The sequence below is a fragment of the Podarcis pityusensis genome, assembly GCF_964106645.2.
Source record: "Podarcis pityusensis genome assembly, chromosome: 8".
Classification (NCBI taxonomy): Eukaryota; Metazoa; Chordata; class Lepidosauria; order Squamata; family Lacertidae; genus Podarcis; species Podarcis pityusensis.
The window spans coordinates 67,715,464-67,734,195 of NC_138033.1; the positions used below are offsets into that span (position 1 = coordinate 67,715,464).

Here is an 18,732-nt window from a genome sequence, read left to right on the forward strand (position 1 = left end):
AAAGCATAAATTCTTCGGCGATCAGCCTTCTTTATGGTCCAGCTCTCACTTCCATACATCACTACTGGGGAAACCATAGCATTAACTATACGGACCTTTGTTGGCAAGGTGATGTAGAATTTGTTCTACAGTTATTCAATTGTTGATTTTGTCTTATGGGGATGCAGCTTCCCTCCCCAGCTATGCTATGCATTTTTATAGGAAAGGGTTTTAAAAATTTATTTGTGAGACTCTTTTTTGGCACAGTTTGTTATGGAAAAGGAGCATACATTCCGAGTCACCTGGTAAAACTTTTCAGGATGAGGCAGCCCCCATATGGATGCGGGGCTGTATAATAGGAACACAGGAAGCTGCATCACACTGAGTCAGACCATTGATTCATCTAGCTCAGTATTGCCAACACGGACTTGGCAGCAACTGCCCAGGATTTCAGGCAGGGGCCTCTCCTAGACTTACCTGGAGACGCCAGAAGGTGCTTAAACCTGGGACCTTCGGATGATGCTCTGCCACTGGGCTACAGCTCTTCCTCATCATCAATCTGGACAGGCCTGGATTTAGGTTTGATGAGGCCCAAAGCTACTGAAGGTAATGGGGCCCTTTATATGTCCAGCTGTCCTTTGTCAACAACAAATTGTCGCTGTTTTTTTCTGTTGAATATATGCTATATGGTATTTTATGGACCTAATAGGTATCTAAAGCCATTTGCACATAACGAAATATGTATTTTATCAATTGTTGGACTGAAATACAATTAAGAAGTATATTAATAGTGATATTTTAGGGAGCAGGCTAGCAGGCAGGGCCCATTACTTATATCATAGGAGCCTTGTTGTTGTATAATTATAATTATCATCATATATACTCCTTGTATTGAACACAATTATAAAATTTATAGAGAAGAAATTTAAAATTGACTTCCAATTAATCTCACTGTATTATATTAATCTTCTTATATCTTATAGTGTGGTGGTTTGTTTGATTTTTCTGTTATTTTTTGTTTGTTTGTTTGTTTGTTTGTATGTTTGTTTACTTGTATGTATGCCTGTTTTTCATAAATGTATTTATTTTAAATTAATAAAGTTATATTAAAGGCAAAGGAGGCTTGTTGTTTAGTCATTTAGTCATGTCCGACTCTTTGTAGCTTCGAGAACACTGTCTAACCATCTCATCCTCGGTTGTCCCCTTCTCCTTGAAGGTCTTTCCCAGCATCAGGGTCTTTTCCAGGGAGTCTTCTCTTCTCATGAGGTGGCCAAAGTATTGGAGCCTCAGCTTCAGGATCTGTCCTTCCAGTGAGCACTCAGGGCTGATTTCCCTAAGAATGGATAAGTTTGATCTTCTTGCAGTCCATGGGACTCTCAAGAGTCTACACAACACAAAACACTGTTGCTGTATGTAGGTTTTCTTTTATTTCTTTTTTTAATCTTATATTTTGGAAAAATACCTCTAGGTTTCTTCTTCCTTTAATTTTTTTTGGGGCCCCCAAGAGAATGGGGCCCTAAGCTATAGCTTGTTTAGCTTATACGCAAATCTGGCACTGATTCTGGAGTCAACAGAATCCAAACTTTTCTTTTCTTTTTTAGAAAAAGGGTTGTGTAGGGATACAATCCAGCGATTGCCTCGGTACCCAGTTCTCAGCAAACACCTTCCGTGCTCTCCAAAGCATACCTGAATCTGGATCCTCCCTCAGCAGAGACTTTTCCGTGTGTGTGTCTGTGTGTGTGTGTGTGTGTGTGCGCGCGCTCGTGCTCGCGCTCGCGCTCGCGCGCGCCTCCCCTCCCGTCTTTCAACCAATCCATTTCCTGCCCTCCGCCGTTGGGTACCAGTGCAGCAGGATGCTGAATCGTATCCCAGGCTCCTGCCTCTTTAAGGCACGGGGTGGACGAGGTGGAGAGAAGGCGGATGCGTTTCTGCAGGGCTGGGGGAAAGGCAGGGCAGGAGACACAGTGACATCACCCAGCCTCCTCCCCAGCCAGAAACGCAGGATCCTAGTGCAGGGGGGCGGGAGGAGAGAGAGAGAGAGAGAGGACGGAGAGCGAGCCTGCCGCCGTCAGTCCAAGGATCCCGGGGAAAACTGCAGGCATTATTGTAAATATTATTTTTAATTATTATTATTATTGGAAGGATGCTCCACCATCTATCCTAATACAGGTAAATACATTTCCTACTGAATCATTGCCAGCCTGCTTCCTAAGATCTTTGAGACCAGGCCCTCCTTGCTAAAGGAGAAGGGGTGGGCTCCGCCTTACCTGCCTGTTTTAGCTCCAAGAGGGAGGGAGGGAGGGGGGTGTTTGAATGATGGTGGTTAAGAGAGGGAAATGTGGTGGAATTTTTAGGTGTGCTGTGGACTTTCACAGAGAGAGAACGGCCGTGACTGAGGGTTTTATCCCCCAGATTAGAATAATCCACTAGACTGAGCCTTAGCCTATGAGGGTGTCTAGACTACATATTTATACTCAGGGCTCTTTTCGTGAATCTTAACCTTTTTTTTTTTTTAAGTTTCTACTCTTTTGGATCCGGAGATAGAAGGAAAAATGGATTTTCAGGTTTACTCCCCCCCCCCCGTTAAGTTTCTAGTCCTTTTGGTCCCAGATGTATCAGTGAAGATGAATTTTCAGTTTTATTTTTGTTAAGTTTCTAGTCCCTTTGGTTGCAGAGGTAGAAGGCAAAAAAATAAAAAAGAGAAATATATGGGCTGTATTCCAGCTGATTGCCCAGTAAATCTGCCCCGGTTTTCCAGTCTTCTAATCAATGAGTGAAAAGGGGTTGGGATAACAAATTGATGAATGTTAAGAGTACAATTATTATTATTATTATTATTAAAAATATGTTACCGTCAAGAATTTATTCCAGGTAATGTTTTGTAAAGAGGAGAGACTGAGCATAATGTAGAGGAGTACAATGATGAGTTTATGAGACTAGGACTGGGAAGACCCAGGTTCAAATTCCCACTCAGCCACTGGGTGACTTGGTGCCAGTAACTTATCTCTCAGACTGACCTACCTCACAGGGCTGTTGTGGGCATTAAACGGAAGCTGCCTTGCGGTATTTGGGGGAAGGGCTTGATAAAATGGTGTTGTGTATTTTATCATGCTTAGCTGACGACACCCGGTTGTATCTCTGTGAATTAATTCCATTCACACTTTTTGCACACAGCCCCGGAATCATTTGATGAAGCATTGCAGAACGATGAACAAAGTTTAATGATGTGTGGGCGAACCAGTAGAAAAGCCACCACCAGTGCACGATCGTTGCTTCGTAGGTCACATCTGCACCATACACTTGAGTGTATGAGTCAGTGTGGTGTAGTGGTTAAGAGCGGTAGACTCGTAATCTGGGGAACCAGGTTCGCGTCTCCGCTCCTCCACATGCAGCTGCTGGGTGACCTAGGGCTAGTCACACCTCTCTGAAGTCTCTCAGCCTCACTCAGCTCACAGAGTGTTTGTTGTGGGGGAGGAAGGGAAAGGAGAATGTTAGCTGCTTTGAGACTCCTTTGGGTAGTGATAAAGCGGGATATCAAATCCAAACTCTTCTTCTTCCTCTTCTTGAGTGCCTGGCTTCCCCCAAAGGATCCTGGGGGATCCAGTTTACCACTCCCGACAGTTCCCAGAATTCCTTGGCAGAAGCAATGGGCAGAATTCAACAGCACTCTGTCAGTGCAAGCATTTCCCCCTCTACTCCCCCTGAGTTCTGCTTTGGGGGATTCTCCTGACCCCACAGAACTGAATTAGGGCAGGGATGTGGGGGGACATGCAGGCAAGGAGAGCGGGAGAAAGCTCCATTGCAGGGTTTCCCCAACTTGTGTCTCCAGCTCTTTTTGGACTACAACTCCCAGCATCCCTGGCTAGCAGCACCTGTGGTCAGGGATATGTGGGATGTAACATCACAAAAGCAGCCAAATACATTTCCTGTTTTCCCAGAGTGGACACACAGGGGAATGTTGCTCCAGCCAGGAGGACTTCCTGTCACACCTGGTCTGGAACATCCTCTCCCCCTGTGTGTGGGACCAGGTAGATGGGCGTGACCCTGGCAGACCCCATAAAAGGGCTGGTCACGCAGCCATCTTCCCTTTTTCGCCCTTCTCTCTTGATATGCTCTTTTGCTCTTTTGCTGTGAGCTGGCTCTCAGTCAGCAGCACACAGGCTCATCCCTCACAAGAGGATGAACCACACATTTCTCTGTAACTGTAACTAAAAGCTAAAGCCTGCCTTCAGGATCATACTGTGAACTGAATGTAAGTAAAACTTATCATTACAGTGGTACCTCAGGTTAAGAACTTAATTTTTTCTGGAGGTCCGTTCTTAACCTGAAACTGTTCTTAACCTGAGGTACCACTTTAGCTAATGGGGCCTCCCCCTGCCTCTGTGCCGCCACTGCACAATTTCAGTTCTCATCCTGAAGCAAAGTTCTTAACCTGAGGTACTATTTCTGGGTTAGCGCAGTCTGTAACCTGAAGCGTCTGTAACCCGAGGTACCACTGTACTTTAGAAAAGAGGACTGTTGTGCCATTACAGTGGTACCTCGGGTTAAGAACTTAATCTTTTCTGGAGATCCGTTCTTAACCTGAAACTGTTCTTAACCTGAAGCACCACTTTAGCTAATGGGGCCTCTCGTTGCCGCTGTGCGATTTCTGTTCTCATCCTGAAGCAAAGTTCTTAACCCGAGGTACTATTTCTGGGTTAGCGGAGTCTGTAACCTGAAGCGTCTGTAACCTGAAGCGTATGTAACCTGAGGTACAACTGTATTGTTTCTAAGAGGGAACAGAGGGAATTTACCAGGAACAATTGAATCTGGACAAGCCAGACTGGATTGTTTAACTCAAAAGGTTCTAATGGATCTATCAACTAGCTTCCTGCTATGTACAAGGGAATGTGCCCTGCTACTATCTCACTAGTGAGAGTGAGGAAAGATAATACTAACCAATATATCCTCTCCTACTATCCTCAACATTCCCACAGGATGATGGGAACTGTAGTCCAAAACCAGCTGGAGACCCAAGTTTGGGTAACTTTGCACTAGAGGAACTCACTGTGCTGGCTCAAAGCTAGTGCAGCTGTTTTGTTGACTGTGACCAACGTGCTTTAAAAGTATGGTTTGGATGCGACCGATGCCACGTTGCAGAATGCCCCCGCCCAAAACAAAACAACCCCCCCCAACCCCACCTGTAGACTTGGGATGGATCCCCACTTGTCATCTAGTCTAACCCCTTGCTCTGCAGGAAGGCAGATATGTGCAGCTGAAACTACTACTCTATATTGCAAGCCTGTCTGATTTAGAGCAGCTGATAAACATTGCAAATAATAAGTAAAGCGCCGGTTTTTCTTCGCAGGCAAAATCCACGATGATTCCTCCCACCACGGCAAGCCCTTCTAGCGACGCCCTCTTCCCCACGTTGTCGTCTCAGGAACTGTGGAGGTCCCAGGTGGCAGGGTATGCAGGATCCGTCACTCGCCACATCAGCCACCGGGCCAACAACTTCAAGCGGCACCCAAAGAGGAGGAAACACATCCGGCCTTCCCCTCCCCCGCCACCCAACACCCCTTGCCCCATCGACCAGGTCCACTTTGGCGAGATCCACCCGCAAAGGTCCTTCTGGGAACTGTTGTTCAATGGGTGCATTCTCTTCGGGATCGAGTTCAGCTACGCCATGGAGACCGCCTACGTGACACCTGTCTTGCTCCAGATGGGCTTGCCGGATCAGCTGTACGGAATGGTCTGGTTCATCAGCCCAATATTGGGTGAGCGCTGGGGCCCCGATCCTCAGGAAGCGAGCTTAACTGCTCTGGGAACCGGTGGGACTTGGCAAAGCGAACCGTGGCCGGGTTGTGTCCCAACGCTAGTCCTACTCAGTTGACAGTCCATTGAAGTCAACGGGGGCAGCTAGCTCAGTGCCATTCATTCTGATGGGTCTGCTCTGAGCAGGGCTTGGTTGAATGGACTTGCGATGTTCCTAAGGGCAATCCCCTTCTGCTGGTTCCCAGTCACAGGCTGAACTGGTAGAGCCCAACACAGATTGGCCTTTATCTGAGACCTCTGTCTTGCTCTCCCTGGTCAGAAAGTGCTGAATGACACTCTTATTTCCAACTCTTTTTTTGGGGGGGGGGGCAATATAATTTTTTATTGAAATTTTCAAACATTTTCACAATAAACTCTATACCCAGTAATTACATTGTTTCATAAATCCCCACTTCCACAGTGTTTCCACTGAAACATTTTCCGCTGTATTATATCTTTATTACTAAATGTTTCTCCATTTACTGTTATCTTGGCATTTTCCTTCTGCTGCTTTTATCTCGAATCCTGCTGATGATTTTATTTGACTATGGTGGTTTATTTTTTATTTTATTTTTAAAAAATTGTTCCCAAAAGGCCTCCATTCTTCTGTGAAAAGTTTGTCATTTTTATCTTTAAATTTTGCTGTCAGCCTTGCCATTTCTGCATCTGAAGGCAGCCCTGTTTAGGGAAGTTTTTAATATTTGATGAATTATTGTATTTTAATCTTTTGTTGGAAGCCGCCCGGAGTGGCTGGGGAAACCCAGCCGGACGGGGAGGGTATAAATAAATTTATTATTATTATTATTATTATTATTATTATTATTATTTTAGAAGCCATTCCTCCTTCGTCGGAACCTTCTCTTCTTTTCATCTCTGTGCATATAATATTCTAGCTGCGGTTTTTACATACATAAATAGTTTAGTCATCTTCTTTGGAACTTCTGTCCCTCTTATACCTGCAAGGAAAGCTTCTGGTCTTTTGGCAATAACCCATTTAAACATTTTCTTCATTACATTATATATCATTTCCCAAAAGCCTTTAGCTTCCCCCCCTTTTTTTTTACATTTCCACCACATATGGGGGAATGACCCGTCTCCCTTCTTCTCTCTTCCAGGTTTCCTGCTGCAGCCCCTGCTGGGCGCCTGGAGCGACAGGTGCACCTCACCTTTTGGACGGAGGAGACCCTTCATCCTGGTCCTGGCAATTGGTAAATAGATGCCCTCTTCTCTTCTCATGCCTTCCAGACCTACCCTTACAATGCATCCGTGTTGTCCTTTTCTTTGCCTCCTTGCCCCCCTGTCCCATGTAATTCCCAGTTACTGAATATCGGAATTTACTTACACATAGTTGTAGATATGTTTCTGTTCTAGGTCAAAACAAGTGGGAACTGCAGCAGAATGTTGCAGTGTGTGAAGTGCTTTGTGACTATTCCCCCACTACCCCGGCTGGTATGTCTCCTTGAACTCTGCTGACTCTTGCTTGCCTGCATGGGAGACAGAGGGGTGTGTGAGCATGAGCAGAAACTAATCTGTTGTACAAAGGCAGAATCACAGATTTATACCTTTGGAAGGGACCCCCAAGGGTAAACTAGTCCAAGTTATTGCAATGCAGGAATCACAGCTAAAGAACCCCGACAGCAGATGGCCAGCCAACCTCTGATTAAAAACCTCCAATGATGGAGAGACCAGCTCCTTCCAAGGGAGTCCATTCCACGGTCGAACATCTCTTAATGTCAGAAAGTGCTTCCTAATGTTTAATCAGAATCTCATTTGAATCCCTTGGTTCAAGTCCTACCCTCCGGAGCAGCAGAAAACAAGCTTGCTCCATCTTCCACATGACAGCCCTTTTCAGATAACTGAAGACGGCTGTCACAGGTAATCATGCAGTTTAAAGTTGGACTTCACTATTTCTTAGCAAAAACACTATCTGCACAGACTTGAGTCTTAGGCCTAATGAATACAGCAGCTCATGCCTAGTGTTCTTCCTCCATGAAAATCAGTTGCCGAGACTGAAATTCCCCGCCTTCTCGGGGTTTTCCCCAAGCAATCGGAGACTGTGCTGGCATGCAGCCAACCTCTTCTCCTCCCTTTTCATGCCTCTTCTGGTTCTTAGGAGACCAGCAGGGAAGGGAGCTTGTCACAGCAGGAGCGAGAGACACCTGTGCTTCTTCACCAACCTGATTCCTCTCTGTCTCTTGGCCTCTCTCCTCTCACTCACCTGCTTCAGCTTCCAATTCTGGCCTTCTCTCTGCCACAGACTCTCCCCGCTCACAAAGCCCTGTTACCACTTTGGCTTCCAACGCCTCCTCCTCCCAGTCTTCTCCCTTGTCTCCCTCTGACCACCTTCCCTTGTCCCCCCACCAATCCCTGGGCTCTGAGCCTTCTTCCCTTGGCGGTTCCACAGCTGGTTCCTCCCACCCTTCCTCTGCTACCAACCAGTCCATGGCAAAGGCTCTTGTGTCACCTCTCAGTCTCTTCTCCAGGCTAAACACACCCAGCTCCCTCAACTGCTCTTCATAAGGCTTGGTTTCCAGACCCAAGGCAACATTTACAACCGTTGTTCCGTCTGCCACTGACATGTGACCCTTGGAAAGTTGCCTAGAAGGGAACACAACCAATCTGTGGCTCATGAAAAAGTACCAACTTGAACCCGAGCCTTCTTTGCTGTTTTCTGATTGCCTTGATTTGGTTCCCCTTCCTCCTCAGGGGCGTTGTTGGGCCTTTCGCTGATGCTGAACGGCAGGGATATGGGCACGGCCTTGACCGACACTGTGAGTGACCACAAGTGGGGAATTGCGTTCACCATCTGCGGAGTCATTCTGATGGACTTCTGTGCCGACTCTGCAGACAACCCCAGCCACGCCTACATGATGGACGTGTGCAGCCCGTCGGATCAGGACCGAGGACTCAACATGCATGCGCTGCTAGCTGGTGAGGTTTTCGGCATATCGGCAATGGCAGTGCTGGGCATTTGCTCATTTTCAGCATTTAGACCTGGCCCTCTAGCTGAAAAGACACCCAGAGTGGCTGCTGAGACAGTTCTGCCCCTCGGGTTCACAAACTGAAATATCACAGCAAGCAAGGAAAAAGGGAATGGGAGGGAGGAGGAAAAAGCAAACTGGAGGACAAGCTCTTAAACGTAGTTGGTGATTTTAGACATAACACATATTATTCTGCTGTAAAGTGTGAGCCAGTATAGCATATGGGAGATCGGGGTTCAAATCCACACTTAACCATGAAATTCACTTGGTACCCTTGGGTCTGCTGGTATCTCTGAGCTGAGCCTACCTCACAGGTGGTTGCGTGTGTGTAGAACCATGTATGCTGCCTTGAGCATTTAAATAATCCTTATACCCAGTGCTTTTTTTCTAAACAAATGTTTAGGGGTACTCTCATTTTCCTACTCATTTGAAATACTGCCCCACAATGAGGCCAGACTTAGATTCTCAAAATGTTTAGGGGTATGCGTACCCCCAGAAAAGAAAAAAAGCACTGCTTACAGCAACACTGAAAGATAGGTCTGCATTATTATGCATTATCAGATGGGCAGATAAAGCTAAGAGGGAGAAAATGTGGGTCTAAGGACACCAAGGCATATTCATGTCAGAGGTAATACCTGAGCTGGGCAATTTTATGATTCATCGTAGCTCAGCCTCTTAAGTCTCTGGGCATTTATGTGTTACATTTATACCCCACCTCTCCTCCAAGGATCTAAAGGTGGTATCTATAGTTCTCCCCCATCCATATTATCCTGACAACAACCCTGTGAAGGAGACTGTATAACCCAGTCTCCAGGTCCTAGTCCGAAACACTAACCACTAAACCACGCTGCCTCTCTGCATGCATCTCCAGATAGGGCTGTGAGAGAACTCTAGAATCATGGAATCATAGCACTGGAAGTGATCTAACAGGTCATCCAGTCCACCCCCTGTTTGAAAGCCTGGAGAGCTGCTGCCTGACAGTGTAGGCAATACTGAGCTAAATGGACCAATGGCCTGAACTGTCATAAGGCAGCTTCGTAAGCGCCTGTGAGAGGCGATTTCAACTTTGTTCCTCTCCCCTCTTGGCAGGTCTCGGAGGTGGCTTTGGCTACGTTGTGGGAGGAATCAACTGGGACCATACTGGCTTCGGCAGGGCGATAGGGGGCCAGCTCCGGGTCATTTACATTTTTACCTCAATCACGCTGACACTAGCGACTGCCTTGACTTTGGTCAGTATTCCTGAAAGGCCCTTGCAGTCTTTCAGCAAGCTGAAGAAGGTGATGAAGAGCCCTAACTTCCCTCTTCCTCCTTCGCCGCCCCTTCTCTTCGAGGACTGCGGGAGCGAAAACCTCGCGGCCCAGAACCCCGTCCGTTTGTACGCCAGTTTCACGAGCCCCATTTCCCCACTCAGCCCGCTCACGCCCAAGTACGGCAGCCTCATCAGCCGGGACAACTCCTTGACGGGGCTGAGTGAGTTCGCCTCATCTTTCGGGACCTCGAATATCGACAGCGTGCTCATCGACTGCTTCACGGCAGGGCACGATGGCTACTTGAGCATCCCGGCTAGCTTGCCCCGGCAGGGCATAAGCGTCAGCCTCCCTAGGGCCCCCGAAGGATTCCACTGCCACGAAAGTGCCGCCTTGGAAGCAGGAGAGAACGTCGGGGTGCTTGGGCCAGAGGGAGACTGCCTGAGGGTGGGTTCCCTGGACGCAATAAAACCACGGTCGTCGGGAATCCTGAAAAGACCGCAGACTTTAGCCATCCCGGATATTATCACAGGGAATCTCCCCGAGAGCAGTAGGAGAAGGAATGTAACCTTCAGCCAACAGGTGAGTGGTGAAAATGATTATTTAGTAGTCAAGTTCAGCAAAAGGCCCCTGCAACTTGAATTAGAAGCTTACTTCTTGCTGATTCTGTCTATAATGGTTTCCAGATTGGTTCAGCTGTTTAATCAACCTCCTCTCTTATCCTTAATAAGTTAAATCCTGCTCCATAGGGTGGAGCTTTGACCACTGATTTCCTCCATTATTCTTGTTCTCGAGAGGGAACCTGCAAAGAAATGTTTTGTCCTTGTGGGGAACAGGAACTGACAGTTATGGGGTAATAAAGGGGCAATTCATCAGTTAACGCTGGACTGAGCTGCACAGAAAGCCATTGAAAGCCAAAGGTGGATGGAGGAAGTTTCTAATTAAGGGTACCGTATCCCTGAGAAGCTCAACAGCACTTGCCACGCAGACACGCTGGGGGCACAAGTGCATTTTACTGGGGAAACATCACTGTAAATCAAATCTGGAAAAAAGATGAGCAGATGAGGAGGAATATCTTACTCCGGAGCTATGCCAGAGACTTTTTGCTCTTCCTGCTTAGCTCCCGTTCCATGTTGCTTGTATGTTTTTGAATGCCGATCAGGGCATCCTCTTTGCGGTGCAGGTAGCAAACATTTTGCTGAACGGGGTCAAGTACGAGAGCGAATTGAACGGATCGAGCGAACTGTCTGAGCAGCCACTTTCAATGAAGCTCCTTTGCTCGACCATCTGCCGGATGCCCAAACCCTTGAGGAACCTCTGCATCAATCACTTCCTAGGTAAACCTGTGAGTTGCTCCTGCTTTGCCTATATTTGCACATTTGTGGTGCCAAGACTTCACAATGCCTCCAAAGCAGTGGTTTTGCAGGACCACTTGCTGGTCTTCAACATTTGCCCAAGATGAGGCCCCGATTTTGGCTCACTGCTGCCAAACAGAGCTACTGGATAAAATGTGTCTGTCTGTATGTGTTTTTAAACCTATTACCCGTAGTGGACAAAATACTTTTTCTGGGCACCTGAAACTGTCAGCACAGGGATGGGAGGCTCTGTCCATTTTGATTCTCTCAGTTCCTTACTTTTCCCCCAATCTTAAATTCAGTTCTCCAGTTTTTGCAGCTATTTGCATTCAAATAATGATTTTTTAAAAAATGGACACATCTTTAAATGCACACTTTCCCATAATATGTGCATGTCTGTATATATTGTTGTGAGAACTGCAATGCAGAATGTGGATAAGTACGAATTTTGAAGGATAGTTGTGTTTTGGCTCGCATATTATTTAAGGAAGTGATAATTTGGCAGATCCATCTTCAAATGTGTACTGAGCTGAGTTTCTCCTTTATCTTTTTGTTGGTTTTTATTTGCATCCCATTCAAATTATTATTTGCCACTTTCACAGTTATTTGTTGGACACGTGACACTGGCTGTTTTAGTTTAAGCATGCTGTCTTGATTGTTCTGGAAAAGCCACTTCCCGGACAGCGCGGAAGAGAGAGGAACACACAAAAGAGCTGAAGGTTAAAAAAAATCTACAGCCTTTTTGGCTTTGCAATTTCGAACTAGTGGGGAGAACCTTAGGGATGCAACCTGGTACCTAATTCATAGTAGAGGCTATATTATCAATCAGCAAATGTCAACAACAGTGCCAGCATTGTGGAATGGGTAAGACTGCAAGTCAAACGGTAGTGGTGCCATCAGAAAAACTTCAGGGCAGATGTCAAAGAGCCTCAAGCAGCAAGGGTTACTCAATCAATTTTTTAAAAAATTATACAAATCATTGCTTCTCTATATAGCCCCAGGGTTGCCATGTCCTTGGAAGCAGGCTGCCTTGCATAACCGCTGCTTGATTTTCTCGCCTTCCAAACCGTGCCGCCTCCCTCACTGTCTTCCGATTCCTCCCCCAGGCTGGCTCTCCTTCGAAGGGATGCTCTTGTTCTATACCGACTTCATGGGGGAGGTGGTCTTCCAAGGGGACCCCAAAGCCCCTCACGATTCTGCAGAGTATCAGAAGTACAACGCTGGAGTCACCATGGGCTGCTGGGGCATGTGTATCTATGCGTTCAGCGCCGCCTTCTATTCAGGTACAAGACCTCTCCGGCCTTTGCCATGGAGCGCTTTTTTTGCAGGGCACATGCTGTCTAGTTTTGGACATCGCCATGGCTTTGCGTAACATCTGCGCACATTCATGTATGTGAATGCATAAACACACAGGGCTGATGCTCCTACTCAGTTTGCCCTTCCCACCCACCCCTGAACCCCCTGCCCACAGCCCCCCTCCCCTTAAGGTAAAGGGACCCCTGACCATTAGGTCCAGTCGTGACCGACTCTGGGGTTGCAGCGCTCATCTCGCTTTATTGGCCAAGGGAGCCGGCGTACAGCTTCAGAGTCATGTGGCCAGCATGACTAAGCCGCTTCTGGCAAACCAGAGCAGCACACGGAAACACCGTTTACCTTCCCGCCAGAGCGGTACCTATTTATCTACTTGCACTTTGACATGCTTTCGAACTGCTAGGTTTGCAGGAGCAGGGACCGAGCAACGGGAGCTCACCCCGTCGCAGGGATTTGAACTGCCAACCTTCTGATTGGCAAGTCCTAGGCTCTGTGGTTTAACCCACAGCGCCACCCGCGTCCCTCCCCCTCCCTTTACTCCTTACCAAAGACACTCCACTGAGCTTAGAATGAAAGCTGGCCCCAGGCGTGCCTTCCTGGGGAGAGTATTCTGCAAGCATCCCCCTTTCTTCTTGCCAAACCTTTGCAACTTGCCCATGCCACCCTGCCACCTCTCTCTGTGCCCTGCTGCTGCAAGCCCAGCTTTGCCACTCTCCACTTCTGTCAATAGGCAGGGAGTTCCAAAGGGTGGGTGCTGCCACACCAAAACAACGATTTCTTCCACACGATGGCAGGGCTGGGGGAACTGTGCCCCCCAGATGTTGCTGGGCTCCAGCTCCAATCACCCCATGTTTGAAAGCAACATCTGGATTCCCCACTCACTGTTATGGCAGGCTGCTGTCCAACACGCATGTAAATAGCAGCAGTTTTGAATCGTAGGATTCGCCGCCTCTCCTGGTATGCCCCACAGAGGAACCTACGGTCTGCAAATAAAAACATCCTGAAGGTCCCAGGCCTCAGAGAGATTAGGCTGGCCTCAACTAGAGCCAGGGCTTTCTCGGCTGCGGCTCCAATCTGGTGGAACGCTCTGTCACAAGAGACTAGGGCCCTGCGGGACCTGACATCTTTCCGCAAGGCCTGCAAGACAGAGTTGTTCCACCAGGCCTTTGGTCAGGGCCCAGCCTGACTCTCTCCTCTGGCAGCCTGCACAGAACTTTGCTTAACGGTTGCCATTGATTTGATTTTAATTAATTTTTATAATGAGATGTTTTAGAATGTTGGATTATTTGATTGTTTGATTATTTGATTGTTGTTAGCCGCCCTGAGCCTGGCTTTGGCTGGGGAGGGCGGGATATAAATAAAATTTATTATTATTATTATTATTATTATTATTATTATTATTATTAGAGTTGGAAGGGACCCAGAGGATCACGTAGGCCCTGCAATGGAAGAATCTCTATCATATATGACAGGTGACCATCCAGCCTCTATCTTGAGAGCACTGTAGAGGAAAAGCCAAAACAGATGAATGTTTAAAGGAGAGGGGATGTTGGATATTGCTGACCAACAACTCCCATCATTACTGAACGTTAATATTACTGGCTGAGGGTGATGAAAGTTGGACCCTCACAACTTCTAGTGCGTCTCCCACATCCCCCTGCCCCCACCCCCCAGCGTTGAAGTTTAATAATAATAATAATAATAATAATAATAATAATTTATTATTTATACCCCGCCCATCTGGTTGGGTTTCCCCAGCCACTCTGGGTGGGCGGCTTCCAACAGAATGGTAAAATACAATAACCTGAGTTGCCCCTCAGGCACAGCAAAACGCACCGGATTTGCTCGAGAGAATAGTCAACATCCTTCCTTTTCATTCCACAGCCTCCCTGGAAAAACTGGAGGAATATTTCAGCATCCGCACGCTGTATTTTATAGCCTACCTCTCCTTCGGGCTTGGCACAGGACTGGCGACACTGTCGCGGAACGTCTATGTCATTTTATCGCTGTGCGTAACTTATGGCATTTTGTTTTCGACACTCTGCACGCTTCCGTACTCGCTGCTGTGCGACTACTACCAGAGTAAAAAGGTGAGCCTCGGGTTTGGCAGCCCGCAACATATTATTTTTTTTGGGGGGGGGGGGGTTCCATCTCACGGGTATCAAAAATCTACTTGCCACTGTGGGTCGAGGGACGTAGAGGAAGGAGGGGGAACCTGCGGCCCTCCAAAATGGCTGGCCTCCCTGCCTTCCGTCCCACCACTCCCAAGGGGTGCCAGAAACCGTTTTCCAACCAGGCTTTTCCCCCCTGTCCCTTGAACAGTTCGCGGGATCGAATGAAGATGGCACCAAAAGAGGCATGGGGGTGGACATTTCCCTCCTGAGCTGCCAGTATTTCCTGGCGCAGATCCTCGTCTCCATAGTGATGGGGCCTTTGACAGCTGCCGTGGGCAGCGCCAACGGGGTGATGTACTTTTCCAGCGTGGTCTCCTTTGTCGGCTGCCTGTATTCGTCCCTCTGCGTCGTCTACGAGATCTCGCCGGGCGAGGAAATGGCCGAGGAGCAACAGCCGCTGATTCTGAGCGCGTGAAGCTGGCGCGGGGAGGGGGGACCCGCACCGCGGTGCTGTGCGAGAGACAGTGGAGGGGGGGACCACGGAGCTGTGCCCTTAATAAACAAAAACCACACACAAACCACACATGACTCCTTTTGATGTCTTTAAGTGAAAGAAATGCAATCCTGTTCATGTATATTTAGAAGCAAGTGGGGCTCATTCTTAAGTAAATAGGTCTAGGGTTGAAGTCCAAGGATGCTCCCAGGTTGCCAGTGCTCTGTGAGAGGGAATCAAGCATGGACCAGAACTTTAGGTTTGGGCTATTAGAGAGGGTTCAAGTACTCGACAAATCCACTGAAGTAAAAGGAGCTTTTTTGTAGGTTGGAAAGTGCGGCAGGATAATCCATTGGAAAGTGTGGGGTGAAGAAATTATTAACGAAAAGGGAGCAGCTCCCTCCCGGCATCTTTCTTATTCTGTATTCAGTTGTAGAGTCGGAAGGGACTCCGAGGATAATCCAGTCCAACTCCTGGCAACGCACAAATCCTGCCCACAGCCATCCCTGAGTGGGCTTGAACCACCAACCTTCTGCTTAACAGCCAGGCACACTGACCCAATGCGCTACCTGAGATTTGTGCTCATGATTGTACCTGAGCAAACCAGCTTTCAATACCGTTTGCACGTGCAAACGTTTTAGGACGGGCATTTCCAATCTGGGCATTTCCTTTCGCTTCCTACTGAAATCCTGGGACTCTTCATATCACAAATATCCCAGGCTGTCCTGATTTTGTTGCACTATGGCTCCAGGCAGCAATAATGCGGCAACACCGGGCACATTCAGACATGGGCTGTGTTGTCTTGGTTTTCACAGTTGCAATGCTGGCACCTCTGCCCTGTGTTCCAATGTTCCTTTCCCACTGCAGGGACCTGTTGTGTTATGGAAATGTGGCTTTTTTGTCAACAAACCAGCTTGTCACCAGCTAAATTTCATTCACAACAGTGGGTGTGGTCGGACACAACAACGAATGTTGTTGGACAAAGTTGCCCCTACTCCACCTTTTCCACACATGCATGGTTCTGTTCTCACATGCGAACAGGGATAACTGAATGCAGGCAGGGCCAGATTTAGGTTTGATGAGGCCCTAAGCTACTGAAGGTAATGGGGCCCTTTATATGTCCAGCTGTCCTTTGTCAACAACAAATTGTCACTTTTTTGTGTTGAATATATGCTATATGGTAATTTATGGACCTAATAGGTGTCTAAAGCCATTTGCACATGTTGCCATGAACCAGTCCATGCAGAATGTAGGCACCCTATATATAGAAATGAGCAAACCAGTGATATTTTAGGGAACAGGCTAGCAGGAGGGGCCCATAACTTACATCAGAGAAGCCCATACAACACAAAACACTGTTGCTGTATGTAGGTTTTATTTTATTTGTTTTTTATCTTATTCAGTGGTACCTTGGGTTAAGAACTTAATTCGTTTCGGAGGTCCATTCTTAACCTGAAACTGTTCTTAACCTGAAGCACCACTTTAGCTAATGGGGCCTCCCGCTGCCGCCGCGCCGCTGCTGCGTGATTTCTGTTCTCATCCTGAAGCAAAGTTCTTAACCCAAGGTACTATTTCTGGGTTAGCGGAGTCTGTAACCTGAAGCGTCTGTAATCGAAGGTACCACTGTATTTTGGAAATGTACATCCAGGTTTTTTTTCTTTACATTTTTTGGGGGCCCCCAAGAGAGTGGGGCGCTAAGCTATAGCTTGTTTAGCTTATACGTAAATCTGGCACTGAATGCAAGTATACTGTATACCGCTTCAGATTTTGCCACTTTACTCCTGCAGTTTTCTCGGTTAGTAGGCTGGTTTGTTTGTTTGAAAAATGTAACCCACTATTTCAAACAAGCAGGCCAGGGGTAAAGAACCTTCCTTCCCAAGAGCCATATGCCTCTGGAAGTGATCTATTGGAGCATCACAGCAGTGCTCAAAGCAGTTTACAGAAATCCACAGGTGAGCTAAATAGCTTTAAAAAGCATTAGCCATGGGGGGGGGGGGAGCTCAGTGTCAAATCCAATAAATGCCACATCAATATCAATATTAATATTAAAAAAGCAATAAACACATAACAGCCTCCTCTAGTGAACTCTGAATGAAATGGTCCACTCAGGAGCAAGGAGGTTGTAAGCATACTTAAGGGAGTCCTGAAGCTCCAACAAAAAATCTTTAGGGGAAAAGCACTATTGCGGCACGGGGCAGGGAACAGCACGACGAGGACTAGGGTGCACAGTAGGGCCTGGGATGATGAGTGCTTCTTGGGAAAGAAAAAGGAGGAAAGTTGTGGTTGTCATGGAATATCCTGGAGAAGGAATGGCTGGCTGGCTGGCTGATTGGCACACTCCACACTGCAACATTTTGTTGTGGGTTCTCACTTGTAGTAAAGGTAAAGGACCCCTGACAGTTAAGTCCAGTCATGAACGACTCTGGGGTTTTGGCACTTTACTGGCCGAGGGAGCCGACGTTTGTCCGCAGACAGTTTTTCCGGGTCATGTGGCCAGCATGACTAAGCCGCTTCTGGCGAAACCAGAGCAGTGCAGGGAAACGCCGTTTACCTTCCTGCCAGAATGGTACCTATTTATCTACTTGCACTTTGATGTGCTAGGTTGGTAGGAGCAGGGACCGAGCAATGGGAGCTCACCCAGTCGTGGGGATTCGAACAGCCAACCTTCCGATCAGCAAGCCCTAGGCTCAGTGGTCTAGACCACAGCGCCACCTGCGTCCCTTCACTTGTAATAAGGGTAATAAATGCTAGCACAACATTCTAAACATTTCACATGCATGCAGTCTTTACAGCAGCCCTGGAAGGTAGGGGTGTGTATTATTATCTTCATACAGCAGATGGGATTTATGTTACAAGAAAGGAGATTCCGACTAAACATTAGGAAGAATTTTCTGACGCCAAGAACTTTTTGATAGCAGGAAGAGCTCCCTTGGAAGGTGGCAGGCGGATACAATTAAATAACCACACACTTTAAAAATAAAATTATCAATATGCACTTGCATAATTAAGAATAAATAGATATAAGCAGTAGTTACAGGTAGGTAGCTGTGTTGGTCTGCCGTAGCCGAAACAAAATTAAAAAAAATATACATGATAAAGCTATTTTTAACCATCTCACCCCTTGTTTTTTCCTGTAAGACCAATTGCAGTCGTTAACAGTCCGTCAACAGGTTTACCACACCTATCAGCCAATCACTCATTCCCACTACCCTTCTGAGTAATACCCCTCCCCACCCTCTCACTATATATAAAGGTCTGGTGACTTCTGTTTCAGTGTATCTGAAGAAACGTGCATGCACATGAAAGTTCATACCAATAACAAACTTAGTTGGTCTCTAAGGTGCTTCTGGAAGGAATTTTTTTAGATATAAGCAGCATGTAAATATCCGTTGAAAGGAGATTAATACATAGCTCAGTTGGTAGAATATGGACTCTTAAATCTCTGGGTTGTCAGTTCGA

At 47.1% G+C, this 18,732-nt stretch overlaps 1 protein-coding gene across 2 annotated transcripts; it reads left to right on the forward strand.

Moving 5' to 3' along the window:
• Positions 1–1,819: 1,819 nt before the first annotated feature.
• On the forward strand, positions 1,820–15,370 carry SLC45A1 (solute carrier family 45 member 1). 2 transcript variants are annotated; one of them, XM_081016106.1, is made up of 9 exons: positions 1,820–2,148; positions 5,327–5,735; positions 6,888–6,980; positions 8,479–8,703; positions 9,843–10,582; positions 11,184–11,337; positions 12,462–12,638; positions 14,551–14,756; positions 14,989–15,370. In XM_081016106.1, exons 2-9 carry the CDS (start codon positions 5,339–5,341, stop codon positions 15,253–15,255), a joined length of 2,259 nt encoding a protein of 752 aa, XP_080872232.1. In that variant the 5' UTR covers positions 1,820–2,148; positions 5,327–5,338; the 3' UTR covers positions 15,256–15,370. The 2 variants fall into 2 exon arrangements, with proteins under 2 accessions (XP_080872232.1, XP_080872233.1); XM_081016107.1 differs by having other exon boundaries at positions 1,820–2,085.
• Positions 15,371–18,732: the final 3,362 nt, after the last annotated feature.